The sequence below is a fragment of the Puccinia triticina genome, chromosome 4A, assembly GCF_026914185.1.
Source record: "Puccinia triticina chromosome 4A, complete sequence".
NCBI lineage: Eukaryota > Fungi > Basidiomycota > Pucciniomycetes > Pucciniales > Pucciniaceae > Puccinia > Puccinia triticina.
In genome coordinates, this window is record NC_070561.1 from 1,185,454 (window position 1) to 1,206,815 (window position 21,362).

The window sequence follows — 21,362 nt, forward strand, 5'->3', positions numbered from 1 at the left end:
GAAACTGACGGGACGAAGTCGTCCCGTAGCATCAGGTTGGCTTAGAACTCCCGCTATTGCAAAACCCGAACTGTCAACGTGCACAATTCTGTCTGCTTGGAATGAAAAATGTGAGAGAAGGGGGGCAGATAAAAAAGATGATTTCAGATTATCAAAAGCCTTGACTGCGTCCGCTTCCTTCATCTTTGAAGGATGAAAAACTGATTCCTTTGTAAGGCTAGTTAAACCATTAGTAATATAAGAAAATCGCGGTATAAAACGACGATAAAAATTACAAAACCCTAAAAATCGACGAAGACCGCGCAGAGTTTCTGGCATCGGCCACTGCACAATAGTGTCCAATTTCTTCGGATCCATCCGAAGGCCTTGCGAAGAAATTATAAAACCTAAAAACTGTACTTCTGTCTGAAAAAATTCACACTTTTTTAATGAGGCTTTCAAGGAAAATTCGCGAATCTTGGTGAGTATAAACTTTAAATGTTGGATATGTTCTTCCTCTGTTTTGGAAAAAATAAGGATGTCGTCTATGTATACAAAACAACAGACATCGATAAATTCTCGCAGAACGTGTTGAATGAACCGTTGGAATGTGGCTGGGGCGTTAGCAAGCCCGAAAGGCATTACCATATATTCAAAAAGACCCCATGGTGTACGGAATGCAGTCAGATATTCCTGACCGGGAGTAACGCGCAACAAATTAAAAGCCGATTTGAGATCAACTTTCGAGAGGAATCGGCATCCTGCTAAATTGTTGAGGAGAAGGGAAAGAACTGGGATAGGATAGCTATCGCGAACTGTCATTGAATTTAAACCTCGATAATCAACGCAAGGTCTATCATCCTTTCCTTCTGTTTTAACAAAAAAAATGGGAGCCGCGGCTGGTGATGATGACAAACGAATGAAACCCTTACTAAGATTTTCGTCGATGTACGAACGCAATTGACTGCGTTCGCTCTCACTTAGATTGTACAACCCGCCAAATGGTGGAGTGCAACCTTCCTTAAGTTGAATTTTCAGGTCAAATTTCGGACGAACAGGTGGTAAAGATTGCAGGCTAGCTATTGTGAAAACATCAGTGAAAGAGCGAAGAGAAGGAGGTAATAACAATAATTCCTCTTGATTGAGATGTAAGTTATTAGTGATTGAAGCAATATTAAGGGATTGAGATGTTAAAGGAAAGCGAGAATTACGAAGGGGTGAGGAAAAATACAGTTGTCCGTTGGTGCCGCCAACCCAAGCATGGTTTGCCTTGAGCCAAGGGAGTCCGAGAATTACATCAACTGAGGATAGAGAAATAACATTAAGAGAAACATTGGATAGACGAGAATGATTCAAAAAATCCGAAGAGGCTATGCGGCCGGTCCAACACTTGTTGACATCGCCGGAGGAAGCTGGAGATCCATCAAAACTTCTACATGAGAATGGAACAGATAGTGATGTTAGCCTTAACTGTTTTGTTCTTACAAAGTCTATGTTGATAAACGAGTCGCCGGCGCCAGAGTCCACCAAGGCCATTGCAGTAACCGAGGAAAGACCCGGTCGATAAAGCTGAATGGGGATAACTAATCTAGAAGGAGGAGATGCCGGAAGGGAAAGAGAATTTAAAGAAATAAAATGGGAAGGAAGCGAGGACTTGCCATCGTCAAAAGGTACTCCCGTCTCATCACAACCATACATCAACATGTCCGCGAAAGAGCCAGGCCCGATATGATCCCAAGAAGCAGGAATAGGACCGGACTTGGTTGCTGCCACATCGATCTGAGTGAGTTGAACGGTCGGAGGAACGCCCTGGGAGAGTTTGGTGAAAAGAGCGATCTTGTCTTTCATTTGAACCTCCACGTTAGGACAGGAGCGGTTGCTGATATGAGCTTCATCATAGGTCTTATGACATCGCTGGCATAGCTTGTGCTTAACACAAAGAGCACGATAAGCTGAAAATGTAAAACCGACACTTGCTGTGATAGCATCGATGTCCATGGGAGTAGCTGTTGAAACTGGAGGAGGAGGTGGAGGTCGTTGAAGTTGGAAGTCCGCACGCTTGATGGAAAGATTGGATCGAAGCATGTTGAGTTCGTCCAAAACATTAGACGCTAAAACGCAGAGCGCCATCTTCTGTTTCAGGTCGGTAGCCGTCTTCCACGAGTCCTTCTGAATAGCGATTTCGAGAATTTTCGGGTTGATAGCGGCCTTGTATACATCAATGCGACAATCTTCCGTTAAATCCACAGCGAAAACAAGAGAACGAAAAAGGGAATTGAAAACATCAAGAGGCCTATTGCCCTGTTTACAAGAATACAACGCTCTTTTCGCATCTTCAATACTACTACTATCGGCAAAGCTTTCCTCCAGATGTGATAAAAAAACACGCATAGAACTTAAACAAGGTAAAACATAAGGATCCTCGCAGAAGCAGAATTGGAAGGTAGATTTTGAGTTCGCACATTCTCCCGCAATACCGAAATCCACCAAAGATAGGAGGAAGCAGATTCAGAGACATTACCGTCCGCATGGCAAAAATGTCGAACTACCCAGTTGATTTTACTCTTCTCGTTAAGAAATCGAGATTCCACTTCAACCAATCGATCCTTGATGAAGTATAAGAATTTGTTGATTTCCTTTGGGTTACCGGAGAAAGAGGCATGGGTCATTACCAAAACATCTGAAAAGGACTGGTTCGCTGGAGGTGGGGGTTGAAAGGTAGAAAGTTGGTGATGAAAGGACAACAAGCGCTGGGTGACGTCCTGGAGAGTGATTTTGATTGTATTGAGGTCGACTTTAAGATTGTTGATTTCGTTAGAAAGGTGGTCGGTCTTCTGTTGCTCGGACTGATGATTGAGTTGGAGATTGGAGAGAACATTGGCCAATTCCTGGACGCGTTCTTCTTGGTTGATATCCATTTCTAACAAATAACCAAGAGCACCGAGAATAATAGGACAGAAGTTCTGAGGATTAAGATCGTAATATTTTTGTAATGACTAGATTACTACGATGAAGGGTCGGACAGGCCAGAAAGGATTTCTTTCACGAATATCTACAGACGAGCTAATGACAACGACAGGCACACTTCAGACAGATAAAGGAAAGATTTTGTTGAAACTTCTCTTAAAAGATGGTTTGATATGATAATGTTTGTATTTGCGCTGATGCTAATGATACGAAAAGAACAAAAATATTACGATGGGGAAATGTACAATCATAAAGAGACTTCTTTTATATCCCTTTACAAAAGTAAATGCGCGCTTGTTTTCGGATCTTAGTCCTACAGTCAACTGATAAGAGGAAACTCGTATTTCCTATTCTCGAGGTTAGCCGTATCGGGTGTCGGAAATCCAACGGTAACCTGAAAACTTTAACAGACTAATTAAGTTAGTTTTATGCGTAAATACGCGTATCCTTCTTAGTCAACCTTAGTAATCTTCCCTTAGTTATAACACGTAATTTCCGATTCTCACACTTTACTCCTATGAGATGCGCTGATGCTAATGATACGAAAAGAACAAAAATATTACGATGGGGAAATGTACAATCATAAAGAGACTTCTTTTATATCCCTTTACAAAAGTAAATGCGCGCTTGTTTTCGGATCTTAGTCCTACAGTCAACTGATAAGAGGAAACTCGTATTTCCTATTCTCGAGGTTAGCCGTATCGGGTGTCGGAAATCCAACGGTAACCTGAAAACTTTAACAGACTAATTAAGTTAGTTTTATGCGTAAATACGCGTATCCTTCTTAGTCAACCTTAGTAATCTTCCCTTAGTTATAACACGTAATTTCCGATTCTCACACTTTACTCCTATGAGATCTGTACTTTCTGTCTGTCTCTTCCAGCTTTTCTGTTACCAACACATCCTCTTCCTTGAATGCGCTGCGTAGCCAGATGAGCAATACCATGCATTCTTGCAACAGTCCCTCGTCTGACTTGGCTACAAAAGACATGAGCAAATCTCTCCCAAGCCCTCGTGATACTCGTCACCAAGACATAATTGTGGAAGTGGATGAAGATGCCGACAATTCTTATGAATTCTTAGAGCAAGAAGAAGCACAAGGGCTTGCGTTCGAAACACCCAACCGAAAACGTAAAAGACTCTTACATCACAGCGATTTGATTCATTTCCGCAGACCTGGTCTCGCGGCCATCGACCTAGCGGCCAGCAAACTGGTTGATTTACATCCAAGCCAATCCCAGCCCAAGCCCAAAACTAAGGTGATGCAGAAGCTTGGCTTGTCTCGGGGTCATCACAAGCGTCACCCAGCAGAGCACGCCCAAAGCCTCACGGATGTCGAAGACAACGAAGAATCACCGACCAAGAAGATTCAAGTTCTTCAGAGCGAAATTAATCGACTTCGCCAGGAACTTGAAAACGAGAAGACGAAATCCGCCCAAAGAAACTCGATGTACATGTCACTTGATCGAGCCGATAGGCGTGCTAGCCAATCCATTGAAAGTCCCCATGTGACCTTCTCCCCACGTTCCCCATTGTTTGTCTCATCGCCAGTGTCTTCGTCTCGCGCTTCATCCCGCCCCTGCCAGCTGCTCAGCCCGTCCCAAGGTCTACCAAACAGCAAACGCAACAGTGGAATGACCAAATCACCAGTGGTGGTCAAAAGACCACGAAGAAAAGCTTGAACGTTGTCTTGCAGTGGATGACCTGCGCCTACATGCAGCAAAAAAAGAGAAAAAAAATCAGCACCTGTCAGAAAGGATAAAATGCTCAACTCACATTGAGTCGAGCTGGTTCCGGGCCAATCTGACAAATGCGCCAGAGCTCCGTATCCGAGAGATATCCCGGCGGTGGGTTTTCCCTACAAAAAAGGTCAATCCCGAATCGCGACATTTGATGGTGGTGGGTGGGGGGATAGACGCTGCTATGCTGTGGCCCGGGTGCACTGGAATCATTGCTGCTGTGGCCAAGATGATCATCGATGACGCCATCATGGCCTTTAAGGGGTAAAAATCTGAATGAAAGAGACCTGAACAGCCTCAAACCTTGGGGGAAAATACAGGAAAATCCTGCAAATCCGTCCAAGGATTATTCAAAACACAATATCTGATGACGCGCAAGAAGCAAGGCTTTGTGCCAAGCAAATATTTAAGGTTTTAAGTTTAGAGGGCCAGGAACTGTGATGGTTTGAAAAAACCACCCAGCCAAACTCAAATTCTAGGCTCTGCGAAAGGGGGTGATAGCGCGCAAGTCCCTCCTGCCGAGGGCTATCGGAGGCTTGCTTCGCAAGACCAGACGCCCGCAGCAGCGAGGGACTTGGGTTAAGTTCGGTTCGAGTGGCTTTGTTAAGCTAGGCTGTGCATTGCATATCCAATCCCATATACACAGATGACATGCTTAAGCACGAGTTGCTATTCTCGAGGTGGAGAGCTGAATGAAGCTGTCAATATGTCCGAAACGGAGGGAGCAATATTTCACTCCAGGTCAAACCGTTGTTGTTTGGGCGCTAGCTGACGAGCTGGAGGTTGGCCATGGACACAGCTTGATTCACCAGGATCTATCCCATCCTTTTGGTAACGCCAGGGATCATCGCGTCGAACGGAGGCACGATAAGACTGAGCAGATTGAATTGGTCTCCGCGGCCGCCTCTATGGTATTGCTTTCTGCATTAGATCTTTATTTTCACGTGGATTGGGCTCCACCAGGTGTTCAAAGTCGATAGCAGAAACACACGCACATAAACACGGGAGAAAACTCTTCACGCACAATTTTGGCCATCCCTAAGTAGTCATCCTCGCGTGCGCGCCTGTGAAGCCAGCCGGAAATGTATTTGTACACGGAGATTTCCAGTAGATGTGCTGTACTGAGTGCGTCCGAGGACTGTGAGGACGTATGATAATCGGGGCCATCTGGAGGGAAGTAAGAAAATTGGCATTGAGCACTGCCTCGGAATGGCCTACCACGTCACTGGGCTTTAAGATGATTGATGGCTTACCAGTTTAAGCCGGGCGGCATTGAGGACCAACTGGCCACGGCAGAGAACCATTGATATCCACTTATTGCTTACTTAATTCAGCCAGCAGGATCGATGCTCGTAGAAGCTCGTTGACTCTACTTTTTTGGACTGGCGGTCGATATAGCCGAACATAAGGTCCTCCTGCTTGTCCTTTCCCTTGACCTCGATCGTCTTCCGGAGGCCTTTTTTGAGTTCAGCTTGCGTTATTCAACCCTTGCTCTGGCTTCGACATCTCACAAGTAAGGTTGAGCCGTTTGGTATTCCTCTATATATCGGCTGGAAATCTTCTTCTAACTGCCTCTTCTCTCGCTCGTTCTCTTCCCTTATGTTCTGCTCAGATTGGTGATGATAGGCCCAACCAAAAAGGCTGACATGACTGGTACAACAACCTCGAGCATCTACCTTGTCCCACCGCGCCAGACCCTCCTATGATGTGCATAGCCAAAGTAACATCAAGATAATCCTGAAGTTCGAACAGGTTGATCTGTATCCGCGTCACACACACGAGAGAGCCTGTGAAAGGCAGAGAAAAAGCGGACCGCTGGAGAAAGGAACAGGATGAACACAGTGACACGCAAGAAACGAGGGCAGTTCATGTCGAGAAACGAGGGCAGTGCATGTCGGATGGCGGATGTAGCGTCTGACAAAGCGCACAAAGCGCGCTTGTTTGAGAGGCCCTGGTGATGGCAAGGCCAAGAAACTGTATATATCAATGCTGTATTGGAGATAATCTTTTGCCACCTGCCGTGATTGTTTGATGGCGAGATAAGAATGTAACTCGTATTCTTCAGAAAACAATTCAAGCAAGCCGTTGGAAAAATCAAATTACATTTTTTTTTTGCGATGGGAGAGCGATTCAGCGAGCAGAAAACGTATGAAAATAAAAGATATATCACTGTCGGGAATGTTTTGAATATTTTTTTGGTTATGGTTTTATGTAAATTGGCCGGAATCTTGATAAGCTTGGCTAGCATCTAGAACGTTGTTGATTGCTAGAGTGAATTGTGTGTTCCAAGTGGCGAACCAGTTCTTGAAGTAATTCTGAACCGGATTACCGTCGGTGTCCGGGATGATCGGAACAAAGTGAAGCAGGATAAGGAGGAAAGAAGATTCAAAACAAGATTCGATTTCCTTGAGTTTCTTCGTGACCACTTCATTGGTGTCTTCTTCGTCATATTCGTCGGCTTTGCATAAGATCTCCAATATATCTGCGAGTTTACATCCAATGTCTCCCGCCACTCCTCCGATAATTTCTAGTTGATAGGAGCACAACGTTGTAAAAAGTGGTAGGCGTTTTCTGTTCATTCCCCGTTCTGATAATTTGTTGAAAAAAAGCCTTGTGAGTTTGATGAGCGGTACAACAGTCTTGGCCAGCTCGACGGCTGGTTCACTGAGTCTGAGAGGTCTTCTCCTAGATAGAGGCGTATTTTGTTCCAAGACAATTGTGGGATCCATCATAGCCAAAATTACTTCCAGTTGTTCATCGAAACCACGTATCTCGTTTGGCCAAAACGCTTGAACAAGATCAAACTCAGACCCTCTCAGCCAATAAATAGACTTGTCAATCCACTCGAATAACTCATTTGTCTGGCCAATCAAACTTTCTCTGGTACCAGCTACATCAATCTTGCCTTTGTATTTTTTGGTTGAGAGCTTCAGTTGTTGAATGAGTGCACATGAATCCTGCGAAACGAATTGTAACTGGTCGAGAAGAAATGTTGTGAGATAAAACGGGAGGCCGCTTGTCCTGTAGGGCTTGAGATCTTTGAGATGCTGGTCATTTATTCGGGGAGTGTAGCGCGGAAATGGTCGTGTAGAGATGACATCAGTCGCAGATGAGATTTGATCCAAGGTGCGCCTGATGTCTGATTGGATCTGTAAGATGAGCTGAAATTTTGCGGCCGGTTCATCCCGCAAGTCAGATGGGTTGGTTGCCCGCAATAGAATGGTGAATTGATGTCGGAGTTGAGGTAACAGGGTTGAATGTAGTTGGAGATGTAAGGCTCTTTTCTCCTCAGTTTTGGCGATGGAGAGAGTGGTTTCGGAAGACATGGTTGAGTCATCTGTTTCGGGGGAGGTAGTTGATTTATGTCGATTCTCGAGATCGTTGCAGAAAGCTTCATAGCGGTCAGCCAACTTGCTGAGTTTCTTGACAACCAAATCTACAATGCACAGGGACAAGAGTGTGGCGTTAGTTAGATGCCTTTCAATCAAAACCAGACGAGAAAAGATAGATGCCTAGGATGCCTACCGCCCTGTTGTCGAAGTTTTTCCCTTTCTGATTCTGAATCTTTGGTGGTCAAGTCGAGCATTTTGTCCGGTCTTGAGCGCCGGAGCCCTCTCCCGGTCTGGTGATGAAGTTTTTCAGCTCGGTCCGACCCGACGCTTGTCCGTGGGTTGCCCCTCGGATATCCATTGGGCTAGCCTAATACATAAGCCTCGCGAACGGAGGGTCCGGGGCACCCCCGCCCGGAGGGCTCCCCGCACACGCCGGGGGTACTTCTTACCGCGCGAGGTGGTTAATGTGGTCCGTTCCTCTGCCAGTGGATCCCACCGAGGAGCCAATCTGTTGTGGGGCACACAAAGGGCCCATGTGGAGCCGATCAGTAGACAAATGGTGGGGCCGCCAGACGCCCGAACCTCTTGTCTTGTCAAGGAGACCTCGCTGTGCCCACAGAAAGCCCATGAAGGCTTCCGTGGGTTCCTCGCGGTGATTCAATACACCACGGGGCGGGTTTCTGCGAGAACAGGCCTATGTAATGCTCATAGCGAAATTTAGACGAAATTTTGTATTGATCATAATGTGCACGCGTTTTTAGAGCCGGGAGATTGAAGAACCCTTTGCACAAGTTTTTTTCCGCTGTCATATTGGTAGGTCATCGTTCTGTGGCTCATCTGAACATTCTTTCGATTTCCTCACATTTGTGTACTCAGCGGAGGATTTTCGCAGCCATTAAGGCTTGGCGCGACTCTTAGCTGTCAGCCGGGTGTGCTTGTGCAGACTTGGCGGGGGAGGGCGTCACCCGCATATAACCAGCACAGCACCCTTTCGGTTTCCCCACCCAACACAGCACACCGCAACACCCAGCAAGCCTCTTCGAACTCCGTAAGAAAAGACCCCAGCTCATCTTCCTACCATCCCCGTCCGCTGACCAGCCTCCTCATCCACAGGATCAACAACAACATGCTCAGCTCCCCGGCAATCGGCAACCCCCTCGTGATCCTCTGCCTCATCTTCCTGGCCACTCAACTCGCCCGAGCGACGGCCGTCGGCCACGAGCTGACCCAAAAGGCTGCATACCCCATCGGTGCCCGCCGACGCTGTTCTCGTGAACACCGGTGCAGAAACTAGCCAGCACCGACCGCCAAATTGAGCGCCACCCATCGACACGTTGGATCATTTCAGCTTCCATCATATCCTACATTCCCAGACTCAGCCCCGCTCAGTACATAATCATAGTGTTTCCAACCAACCAGAATACTCTCTGCAGATGGCCTTGATCTTATTGCCTATGATGCATGTATACCAACTTGTTAGCGATCGTCATAAAGAACTTGTTAAACATTTACCCCCTCAAATCGTTTTAGCTGTATAAATTTTGGTATATGATTTTCAACCTCTGTACTTGGATTGGCTCCACAGTAACACTCTTCCCAATCAGTAACAAGGAGAATATAGTGCATCACGATGTCCAGCAGAGTGGGGCCATGGGGGATGCGTCCTGCATTTCAACTGGCCTCCTCAAGTCCTGCAAGGGCATAATTTGAAGGTGGAAAAGTGATGAGCCACCGCCACCATCACCCCCTCCGCCATCTACCAAGCTAGCCTAATTACCACCTCCTCCTCCTCCCGCAGCAGAACTCAAGAGTCCCCAGGCCTAATCGGCTCTTCTGACGGCCCGGCCTAAGCTGTCCTACAACCCCGAATATGAAGACCGGCTCAGGTCTCCTGCAAGCAGCTCAGGGAGAACGCTGGACTCAAGAGAAGAGCTGAGAAGAGACTATGAGATGGAGCACGAATGAGACAGGGAACGGGATCGGACTAGATACCTGGACGAGCGAGACAGACTGCGCGAACGGGATCGCTTGCGGGATCGGGATAGAGATCGAGACAGGCACAGGGGACGGGACAGAGAAAGAGATCGAGAACGGTACCGGGGTGATCGGGAACGAGAAAGAGAACGAGAACAACGAGAACAAGAACGAGATCGAGAGCGGCTGCGAGACAGAGAGAAGGAAAGAGATAGGGATCACAGCTTCAGGGACAGGGAGAGAGAACGAGATCGAATGGACAGACGGCGCGAGGATAGAATCCATCGAGACCGGGAACAAGACAGAGAGCGAGGCCGGGAACGGGAACGACTGCGAGCAAGTGATCGGGAAGGAGAGACTAGAGAGGAACTGGGATCGCCGAGCTCGATCGCGGCCACGGCCGACTGCCACCCTTCCCGCCCCCCCACCACTACCACCACCTTGCTACTTCGGAGTATGCAGACTCGATATCGGGAGCGAGTCAGGCCGAGAGGTCACTGTCGGAGCCCACCGAGACTCGGCCCGCCTCCAGCCGACCTCCGCCGTCCCCCACCCCCCCTCGGCCCGCCAAGTGGGTATGTCTATGGACGCAGGCATAGTCGGCATACACGCGATACACACCAGCACGAATACGAGCGGAGCCGTGGAATGGCGTCCATGAATCGGCGTCACTTCGACAGATATCGAGCTACGTCGGGCTAGTCTACGCAACAATGATCACGACCGTCGAAGGGGAGATGAGCGGCACAGCGCAGGCCGTCAGTATTTCTGAGCTGCTTCTCACTCTTGCTTTACTGATTATATTCTCTGCATATCTTATACACAGCTCTGCCGCGTTGCTCACCCCAATGACCAGGGCGCAGGATTTAAATACAGCCTCCACCACCGCCGCCCGGTCTGATCTTCCTGATCCCGTTCTCCAATCAGTCGTCAGTTCTTACCTCCCTCTCCTCCTGGTCGCTCGCTTCGCCGCCTTATAGCGGGGTGGGCTTTAGGCTAAGCGTGTGAGATTACGGACCTAGTCCCGCAGCAACCGTCAAGGAAGCTAGCGCGGTTCCCAGACCAAAACCCGCAGCAACCCTTGAAGGAAGCTGGCGCGGCTAGAACCAAACCCAAACCCAGCTGCACAAAGAGGTAAGCCCCCTCTAGCAGTCCAGAACCAAAACCCTAACCCAATCTCTAAGCTGACAAGCTCCGCTTGATCACCTGCAGATACGGAAACCGTAACGGCAACCGCACTGGGCAAAGGAAGAATAAGCTCAGCATCCGAGTACGTGCTCGAGGAGAGATAGAGTTAGAGATTGGCCAAGCTGACCAACTTCATTCAGGACCCCGGAAGGGGTCTTTCAGGCCGCCTTATGTACGTATCCAAACGTTACAGCCCCTACCTACAGCTACCCTGGCTCAATGCATCAACAAAAATATGTGTAGTGACACCTTTAAACCCATATTAATCCTGTACAGGGGTTTAAAAAGCAAAAGTGGTGATGGCAGAATAGATAAATTCAAATAACTCATTGTGTACACATATCTTTTTTTAAAGTTTGGCTGGAGCCTACATAAGGCGGCTTGAAAGACCCCTTCTGGGGTCCTCTTCATTCTTGTAGATCCCTCCCACACCGGATTGGCAATCAGACCCCAGCTGCACTACTTGATAGGATCTTGGCCAGCACCGCAACCGGTGAGTAGTCCACTCCCTGAGACCCAGGACAGGATAGACAACAGATAGCTGACTTGACCCAAACTATGTTTGCCAAGCAGATCAAGAAACAGCACACCCGTACAGACAGGATAAGACCAGATTACTCCGTTAACTGGCTCCTGCGTTGGTAAGCTCAGAAATCACACCTAGACTAGAAACAGAGAGTGAGACAAGTATCTAACAAAGGCAAATCATATAGACCCGCTCTTGACTCACCTCATAACTCATCCCAAACCCAGACAAAGCAACCCAGAGCAATCAAACCTAAAGCAAAGCACCCACTTGTGCTGCTTTCAGGTAAATCTCTCAAACATAATTCTTTTTCTTATCTTAATGATACATGTAAATACAAGTTGTTAAGATAAGGAAACAATTTCAGTTGCTCCAAACTTTTCAAAGCGGGACTGGTGCACAAGCTGTGAAAGCTAAGTAACAGGCACAAAATGACAGAAAAGGAAGCACAAATGGTACATTGATGGTGACCGGACCGCTAAGGGTAGGTCGCCTACACCAGGAAAAATTAATTGTCACCAGACATCAGGTGACATCAAGCAACAATGGCTGTCACTTTTTTCCAGCTCTGGCACTACCACAACTAGGCTACAATGGCCCCTTTGTTTCCTACAGGGGGCTGTACATGCGGCCCACTGTGCAACTGGTGGGTAGCTCAGTGGACTTAGGCTGATGTCACCTGTAGTACAGTGACAATTTATTTCCCCTGGTGCTAGGTCCAAGCACGCGAGCTTGTGGAGCCAGGCCAAACCGGGGAGGGGAGAGATGACGTCAGTGACGCGGCCCGCGAACCGTACACGCATTCCTCCCCAGCTTAAGCTTCAACCTTAAGCTTCTCAGTCCCCGTCCACATCCTCCATCCACAACTCTCCCTGACAGTCCCGCCACCTCACTATAGGCACCATCACTGCTGATAGCAGTTTCCATTTTTTGTGACCACCCACCCACCCTTTTCAGTTGTGAGGTAGGGGGGGGGGGGGGGGGGTAGCACTACCCCCCCTTATCTCTCCGCCACTGTGACAGCGGCCCCTTTTTTCCTCTCTGCCCCAGGAGGAGAGTCTCTCTTCAGATCACGATCCCGCGACCCGAGAGGCTGACCCTCAGGCACGGTCACACCGGATGATCTACGAAAACCTAGAGAGGTTTTTCCCAGAGAGCTCTCCACCAAGACCGGTGAAAACCTACACGCCAGTAGGGACCACCGGGATCTATGGCCAGGTTTTGATTGCCCCCGGCAGCAACGTCCTGGCCGGAAAAGTGTGCTAAGAGTGAAACGTAGCGGAGACGGCTTGGATATATATTTTTAGCTATGTAGATGCATAGAAAAGGAAAACAACGGGCCATCAGGGTCTATTTATACCCTGCGGCTATCATGAGACAACATCCAAAAAGAGGGTGCTCCCTGAGGGGCTCAAGGCGTAACAAGGAGAAAGGAAGGTAACCGGCAAGATATCTAAGGAATGAGCCGGGATACACCAATGGAAACGGGCCTAAGGCCCAAACACAGAAGAAATGGAATGGGGCAAAGGAAACATGGAAGGTGCCCTTGTGGTCTTGAGACAGAGGCACCCGTTGTACATCTGGCTGTAAAGATACCCAAGTCTGTTGCAAGGGCAAGGGTGAGCTCAGAGCCACACCCCTTGGACCCCTCTGGAAACCTACTACACATTGAACCCACCCAGTCACCTACCTGTCACCAGTTTCAAGTCAAGGATCACAGCATTATGCTTATACAAATTACAGGATACAAGCATGCATCTCACCACCAGGCTACATTCCTTACATAGTATCAATTATTCTCCTATTTCCATATCATGCCATCATCTTACACTGAATCTTCAGCCTCAGACTTCAAACCCCCTACTATATAGTCCTGATCACTTGATTCACAATCATGAATTGAGTTTCAGACTTTTTTTCTATGCAGTGTAAATCAGGATAAAGATGCCCATAATTGCTTTATATTCATAAATTGATTTTCAGTCTTATCATATCTCTGTGTGTATGGGTCTGAAGGATTGGATTCGTGACTGTCCTAATTTTCAGTAAAACATTAAGGCCCCATTTGGACAACATTCTTATACATGATAAAACTTAAATTTCAGTATATGCATATATAGAATAGACATATCCTGTTTTTTTTTTCTTTCACAAAAGTGAGGTTTCTTGGTGTCACTTTGCCTAGTGCTCTGTATATCAATACATACAACTCCATTGAGACAACTTCATTGTTGTTTCAGATAGCTGCATACCAAGTTGGCGCTTAAATGGGAAAAACAAGGTGAAAATTTGAACTAAGAGCATATATCTTGCAGCTAGCTAGTTTAGCCAGCAAAATTAACAGCACCGGGTGAGCTAAGCATCAGCTAAACTAGCTAGAAGCGTCAGTTGCGAGTCAAATCTTGCGCGAACTCAGCTCCACTGGTAAGAATGCTCTATTGCATTATTTCTTTCCCTCCAAAATATTTTACTTGCTTTGTTCTCAGCAATAACTGTTTGCCAGGAGAATCCAATTTGAATTTGAAGAGATGAAGAAATTCTGGAATCTTGGGCTAATGGTGGCCTCAGCTGACCTTCATTGCCTCTGGGGATCCTTAATTCCACAAGATCCTGAATCGCATTTGCTCACCACCGCGGATGTGTCCAGGACGTTTGGAGAGAACTTGGGAGAGCAAATTGAACATGGCATCACCCTCGCCGACAGGCTTCCCGTGCCTTCAACAGGCGCCGCACTGGATTCCACCTTATCCCGAATGCGTGATGAGACTGCGCGAGCCGGAGGACAGTCGAGAACTACCCTGATTCAATCAGGTCAGTCCACTCTTGCCTTACTTTCGGTAGTCCATATCTATCATTTGCAGAACTGTGTAAAGAAATCCACGAGGAACTGATGATGTTTGTTGGTTGGATACTATTACAGATTTGGCTCGACCAACTTCCTCCAATTTCAATCTTGCATTTGAAAGTATCAGCCATGGCAGAAGTCAAATTGCCGTTTGCCATCAGCCAAGCGCCGAGCCAAATTTCCTGAAACGGGGTCGGCAACAGCGTACTGTTAATATTGAAGGGATAGTAACCTCTAATTATGGTGCAGCGGCTCGGGACGCCTCAACCTCGGGCTTTGGGCTTCTTGACTTGGTTGAACAAACCCCGAAGGCTCCACGGGCCCCTGTCATGCTCACATCCACACCCACGACTGAGCACAATTCAAACCCTAAGATTTCACACAACGCCACCCAAAAAAAAACTGGCAATCCTTCTAACACGGCCGGCCGATCTCGTAAAACGCATAGCTTTATTTGGGAGTTTTTCTCGCTTATCATGGAGGAGGGTAAGAGTTTCCAACCTTTTTCACTTTTCACTTTTGTCTTCCTGTTTTCATGGTGTGATTGATGTTTTCCCTGTTTGATCACTCTCAATGTGGTCATGCAATGGAATTTTCTTTTTCTATTAACAAATTCCAGGGAAGAAACACAAAGCACAGTGTATGCTGTGCCCCGTCAAACTATGCGGAGAAAGCATTAATGGGACCAGTAGTCTCACCAGTCATATCAAGCGCTGCTTCCAGAATCGTGGGTTTTCTAAGGAGGAGGTGGAAGGGATTTTGAAATTCTACAAAGAAAAAAGAAGTGAAAAGTGTGGAACATGGCCATGCTTTGAAACTGATTCAAATCATGATATGGGCAACCCAATCTTTCAAATCTGTAGATGTGTTCAGGAGTTTTACACACTTTTCCAAGAGGGTGAGAGGTGCCAAAATTCCCTCAATGTGATCATTTATTTAAACTTAAATTTGGCTTTTCTATTGACAAACTTCAGGTTACAAGCGCAAAGCACAGTGTAAAGACTGTGGATTCATGGTAGGCAAAGAAAAAAATGCTGGGATTGGGGATCTCCTTATTCATACCAAAGAATGCCTTGCTAGAAAGGGGGTTTCAGAACAAGAGGTGGAAGAAATTTTGATGTTGAAGAAGACTGTAAACCATTTTGATCAGGAATACTGCGAAAATCAAGGGTCCCATGAAAATCTGGAATACAATGACATTCAGGGATACCACAAAAATCAGCAACCAAAGTTTGACTTTGACCATCAAACCTCAAGGGAAATCTTTGCCAAAATGTTTGTTTACCATGAATATACCTTTCAGATGATAAAACATCCCTTCTTTCAGGAATTTGTTTCTTCAATACAACCACAATTCAAAATTGAAGATGAGCAGGCACTAAAAAAAGATTCCATATCTCTTTATAACAAAATTAAAGCAGATGTATGGACTGAGATCTCAAAAGCTGGCCAAATATCCTTGACTTCAAGTATATGGAAATCAATTGAAAACAAACAATATGTGGTAATTGCTGCTCATTACTTAGACAAATCATGGTCTCCAGTCAGACGTATCATAGGGGTAAATCCAATCACCTTTCATCAAAGTGGCCATACAGTTTCACAGCTAATATTCAAGACACTCAAGGATTGGAACTGCCTAGAAAAATGTGAATTTATAACAGTTGACAGCAATCCCTACAATTATGATGTTATTATGGTTGAGCTGAAAGAATTAATCAGTAAACAACGCAGAAAACCACTTGATTCTGGAGGTGTTTATTTCCACATCCAGTGTGTGACTCATATTATAAATATGATGGTGACAGATGGAATTAATTCAATCAGTAAAGCTGTCAACAAACTACAAGAAAGTGTCAAATATGTTGAATCAAATTCAAAAGGAAAAGATTTCTTTAAGGAGGTCATGAAGATTTTGAATCTCACATCAAAAGAGATGCCTAATTTGGATGACCCAAATGACTGGAACTCAACATTTCTCATGATTGATTCATCAGTTTCCTTGAAATCAGCATTTGAGAATTTGAACATTCATGATCCACAATTTGAAACCTGTCCCAGTCCTGATGAATGGCTTGAGCTTGAAAATTTGAGAGATTTGATGAATGTGTATAGGAAATGTCAGTTGATCTTGATGAATATGATTAACCATGATACTGATTTATTTTACTTATCTTTTATTTTATTAGCTATTTTGGATGTAGTGGATTCAAAGAATCCAACTTCCTCAAAAATTTTCAAGGCAATGACAAGAATCAGGAACAAAATTTTTCAGGAAAAATATGTTTCCTGGGTGGCTGAAGACACAAGGAATAGATTCAACAATTACTGGAAGGATTTTGAGGTTTTTGCAGCAATTGGTTTGATATTAGATCCCCAATATAAATTGGAGTTTTTGAAATTTGCTCTTGAACCAGATCCAAGTAAAATTTCAGAGAAAACAGTAGCAAAAATTGAATCCATCAAAAAATCAGTGTATGATTACTACTCCAATTTTTCACCAGAATTGGCAAGATCAAAATCAAAAAATCAAGAAAAGCAGGAAGCAAAGTATAAAAATTATGAAATTGATCAGGATGATCCAGAGATTCAATTTCAGCAATTTGTTTCAAAAAGGAGAAGGATTGAAGAAGAAGCTATGGGTTCAGAGTTAGATATTTATCTGAATGAGCCTATATTGATTGGAGAGGAGAACTTCAATTTACTGGAATGGTGGAAGTTAAACTCCAGCAGGTTTCCACATCTATCTCAAATGGTTTCAAAAGTGATGCTGGCACCAATGAGTTCTGTTTCATTGGACTCGGCTTTCTTAATTGGTGAAAAGCACCTTGGTTCATTCCACAGCCAACTTGATGCATCTATGGTTGAATCATTTATCTGTGTTCAAGACTGGTTGAAGGCACAGATAAAATAATTATTTCAGGACACAATCAAGCCTATCCTACATAATAAAATTAAACCACATCAAATGTGAAAGGGATTGTGCATGATGTAATCAGTTTTTTTAATTATTATGAGAGTTATGATTTGAATACGTTGGAATTTTGAAAAAAACTAATCCCCCTGAAAGGTTTTTCTCTTATAAGAGCATCCTTACCGGTTGAGCTATATTGGCGCGAGTTTTGACTCGCAGCTGTTGCAAACTAACTTAGCGACAGCGATTCAGCTGTATCGGTTTGGCTTGCGCGGGCTGGAGCTGAGTGGTGGGCGCGGGAAATGGCAGTTAGCTTCGAGCTAACCGTCACTAAATGTAGTGACGGTTAGCTGAAATTCAAGCTTCTCACTAATTCAGCTTGGGCTTAGCTACACCCGGTGTGGTTGAGATTGGTGGCTAAACTAGCTAATTTCAAGCTAAAATAGTCACCAGTAAGGATGCTCTAAATCACCAGAAAACAAAATTAGTCAATTGATGGAAAGTGACACAATGCACCTTTGTTTCAGCTCCTACACTGCTACAATAATTCTGCTCCAGCTCTGCTCTACCACCAAGCACACCTAAGGCTCACATGACTGCGGAAAAGCACTCAATGTGACATAACCAGATGATTCTCAGCTTTGGCTCTGACCCAGCTGAAGCTCATTTTTGTTGATGACCTAGTGTAAGAGCCCGGTTAAGGGCGGCTCTTCACTGGATGGATTTGGGGCACAGAATGGAGGACAAGGCCTTGGGGTAGTTCTAGAACCAACGGCGGATGAATTGCTCAAAGAACTGGCTTGGGAGAGATGTCAAGACAATATCTGGTCAGTCTAAATACATGATCTTCAGGCGAGGGGACAAAGGAGAGAAAGAGGAAGCATGAGGGAAATGGGAGCTTACCTGGCTCGGGAGAGATGTCAAGACAATCTCTGCCGAGCCAGGAGGGGCAGGGGAGTGGCTGGACTAAGTGCAGAATTTTTTGGGATCCTGTGATCCCGCCTGTGATCCTGCTTGTGACACCTCCAAGGGGAGGGCTTACACCTAGCTGATTCTCAGTCTTGGCCATGAAACAGCTGAGACTCAGCTTTTTCTATTCCCCAGATTATTCTCAGCTTTGACAATGGCCTGGCTGATTCTCAGCTTTGGAAATCTCTCAGTTGATTCTCAGCAATGGGTCAAGTTTTGATAATGTTATCTTGCTTGTTGGGTAATCAAATCTCCTTGGTGGGGAGTTCTGCAAATATAAGGTTGCTTGGACTAATTTGTAATTGCTTTTCAGGAGGAAAAGTGAATGGCCAATGGAAGGGAGGATAATGGTTAGCCTATGAGAATCATGCACCAGGGGAGATTTTGACGCACTCTCCAGAGAGTGCCATACTGTACCCTTTTTTGGCAACTGTGCTGGATGCCTTTGATGAAAGTAGTGCAAGAATTAATGAAAAATTCTGGAACTAATCCACAAATGATTTGAAACTGATCCTGGATTCAGGCATAAACCATCCAGAAGTCATGCAGAAGTCAACTGGAAAACAACTGGAATGCGTTTGAAACCACTAAGACACAATGGCCACAATCAAAGAATAATTCCATTTGAAGTGTTTGGTAATTAAGATGAACTAGAGGATAAAGCGGCTGCGCCGCTGCAGAGCCCAGGTGCCCAGATCAACTCTTTTACTCTGTGGCAGTAGCTCATGTGTGTATGCTTTTTAATTCTGAATATACAGAATGTTTTTAGATAAGGGAGCAAGACTTTGTAGTTGTGGAGCAAACACTCAGAAGGCGCTTGCAAAGTATTTATGTTGATGAGGTTGAGCTGCGGCCCGCGCCCTTTGTTATTTCTGCATAGGGGCTCAGAAGCTTGGTCTTGGGCCCGTCAACACTGACTTGAGGCCGTCTCGGCGCACCATGTACACCCTCAACTTCAAGTGATCACATTGCGCAATGACAACACATGTAGTTGGGCAAGCTCAACCCCCAGTCCCGCGCCGACAGTCACGCCCACAAAGCCCGCACCGAGCCCAATCGCTCCGCCCACGACCATTCCCGCGGCACTCGACGGGGTCATCGACAGGGACTGGGACGGCTGCTGCGAGGCACTCAGTTGGGCAAGCATGATCGCCGCCATCCGCATCCATTCCGCATACTCATCCAAGGTGATCGGCGGGCGTGAGGGAGTCGGACTGGGCGATTGGTGCAAGGCCGCCAGCGCGCTCGGATCCATCAATTTGGTGCTACTGCTGTCTGCACCCGCGGTCGACTGGCTCGTCGTCGTTGTCGTTGTCGGCAAAGGATTTGACTTGGGTTTTGCCATCGAGTCGTCAAGCTCAATAGGTAGAGTGGGGTGTGAGCTCGTTGGAATGCAAGTTGTTAAGGGTTTCAGTGAGAGCGACGGCCGGCTCGGCCCGCTTCCACGCCTGTTCGTCGAGGGCTTTGTTGTGCAACCCGGCGGGAAGATTGAGGGGTTCAGAGTGGCGGTGGTTGTAGAGAAACGAGTCTTCCTCCTCCTCTTCGCCATCATCATCAATCGTCTGATGAGGGTCCAAACCGGTCTTGCTCTTGGCATAGATCTGCTCGACAAGATCAATCTCCTCCTCGGGTAGGTTTGAGAGGATCTCGGGGAAGTCAAACAACAAAGCTTGTCTGCTGTGATAACGCGGAGACGAAAATACCGAGCCATCTTGGCTGTGCTCAATCCCCGTCCGTCAATCGAGCAGAGTCTGAGAAGGATGATCGAGCTGGTGCTTGAAGCCGTGGTCGCTAGAATGAGCGCTGCTGCAGGACGTGTGATCTAGGCCATTTTTCTCTCAGCCAGTGGAGAGGAGCGGTATTGATGGGGGAAATACACTTACCGGTAGGGGAACTGATGGAGGCAAGGCCCAGATGGTTGGATGACTCGCCAACGGGAGGAAGTGAGCTTGAGATCTTAGCCATCCCCAGGGATTTGATAGTGTGCTGGTTGGTGCTGCTTCTACGACTTGGTTGCTCAGCTGTGGCGAGTTTGCTGACGTTCGATTCGGAGAAGTTAGGCAAGGAGTCGTTGATGAGATAGACGTTTGGATTTGGAGTTTTTGAGTCGGCTGCCTTGTTGGCGGAGATGGCAGAGCCCTTGATGGCCTTCCTCAGATCCTCGTAGTTCGAGCGCCGGTTGGGGTCGAAGTCGAGATGGTCTTTGAGCACTTTGACGTGGATCAAGAACGGGGCCCGGTCGGCTGAGTTGAGGACGACAGACTCGTTGGGCGAGATCCTGACGATCTGCTGGTGACACTTCTTCTTCCGCTTCAAACTTCCGCCACCGCCGACGCCCAGCTCGGCCTCCATGCTGCCACCCCCCGACTTCTCCTTGCCCTTATCACCCTCGTCACAATGATCTCCGTTGCAGTACATTCCCAAGCAGCAGACTTTGGGGAGGCTGTGGTTGAGGACGGTCAGCTCGGCACGCAGAGCTGAGAGTCTGGCTTTCTTCACGACGACCAGCCGAGTAGCGACATCCTGAAGACTGGTGATTAGATCCAATTGAGACCTCATTGATTGGGATTTGAGGGCCTGGTCGAGCAAGCCGTGTGGGATTTTGTTGGGATCCATGAAGAGTGCGTTGGAGAGATGGCGGATCGGACTACTGTTGCTTGTGCCGCCCGCTTGATGGGTGAGTTTCCCGTTTTGGTTCATGGCCGATGTGCGAGGGTGGTGGAATCGGCTGTCCCGTTTGAATTTCGAGAGCGCTTCGGGTAGGGAGGGGCAGATTGAGAGATTGCGGCAGAAGTATGAACTCTGGGGGAAGAGGTGGAAGCAATGGAGGCAGTGCCGAGTTGAGCTGGATAGTGGGGTATGGTGGGCAGGGCATAGTGGCTGTCTGTACTGCCAGGCAATTGAAAGAGCAGATGATCTAGGTGATGGC

General features: G+C 46.7%; 6 protein-coding genes across 6 annotated transcripts; 3 read left to right on the forward strand and 3 right to left on the reverse strand.

Moving 5' to 3' along the window:
- Window positions 1-3,935: 3,935 nt before the first annotated feature.
- On the forward strand, window positions 3,936-4,584 carry PtA15_4A122 (uncharacterized protein; the record flags this gene model as incomplete). The annotated part of the gene is made up of 2 exons (XM_053167974.1): window positions 3,936-4,396; window positions 4,533-4,584. 2 exons carry the CDS (start codon window positions 3,936-3,938, stop codon window positions 4,582-4,584), a joined length of 513 nt encoding a protein of 170 aa, XP_053019229.1.
- Window positions 4,585-6,892: 2,308 nt separating this feature from the next.
- PtA15_4A123 (uncharacterized protein) lies at window positions 6,893-8,271 on the reverse strand (the record flags this gene model as incomplete). The annotated part of the gene is made up of 3 exons (XM_053167975.1): window positions 6,893-7,706; window positions 8,010-8,121; window positions 8,211-8,271. 3 exons carry the CDS (start codon window positions 8,269-8,271, stop codon window positions 6,893-6,895), a joined length of 987 nt encoding a protein of 328 aa, XP_053019230.1.
- A 1,691-nt stretch (window positions 8,272-9,962) lies between these two features.
- On the forward strand, window positions 9,963-10,843 carry PtA15_4A124 (uncharacterized protein; the record flags this gene model as incomplete). Its single annotated transcript, XM_053167976.1, has 3 exons — window positions 9,963-10,566; window positions 10,672-10,749; window positions 10,818-10,843. The coding sequence occupies 3 exons, from the start codon at window positions 9,963-9,965 to the stop codon at window positions 10,841-10,843; spliced, it is 708 nt and encodes a 235-aa protein (XP_053019231.1).
- Window positions 10,844-14,233: 3,390 nt separating this feature from the next.
- Window positions 14,234-15,098, forward strand: PtA15_4A125 (uncharacterized protein; the record flags this gene model as incomplete). The annotated part of the gene is made up of 2 exons (XM_053167977.1): window positions 14,234-14,516; window positions 14,626-15,098. 2 exons carry the CDS (start codon window positions 14,234-14,236, stop codon window positions 15,096-15,098), a joined length of 756 nt encoding a protein of 251 aa, XP_053019232.1.
- Window positions 15,099-19,388: 4,290 nt separating this feature from the next.
- Window positions 19,389-19,688, reverse strand: PtA15_4A126 (uncharacterized protein; the record flags this gene model as incomplete). Its single annotated transcript, XM_053167978.1, has 1 exon — window positions 19,389-19,688. The coding sequence occupies one exon, from the start codon at window positions 19,686-19,688 to the stop codon at window positions 19,389-19,391; it is 300 nt and encodes a 99-aa protein (XP_053019233.1).
- A 481-nt stretch (window positions 19,689-20,169) lies between these two features.
- On the reverse strand, window positions 20,170-21,133 carry PtA15_4A127 (uncharacterized protein; the record flags this gene model as incomplete). Its single annotated transcript, XM_053167979.1, has 2 exons — window positions 20,170-20,255; window positions 20,317-21,133. The coding sequence occupies 2 exons, from the start codon at window positions 21,131-21,133 to the stop codon at window positions 20,170-20,172; spliced, it is 903 nt and encodes a 300-aa protein (XP_053019234.1).
- Window positions 21,134-21,362: the final 229 nt, after the last annotated feature.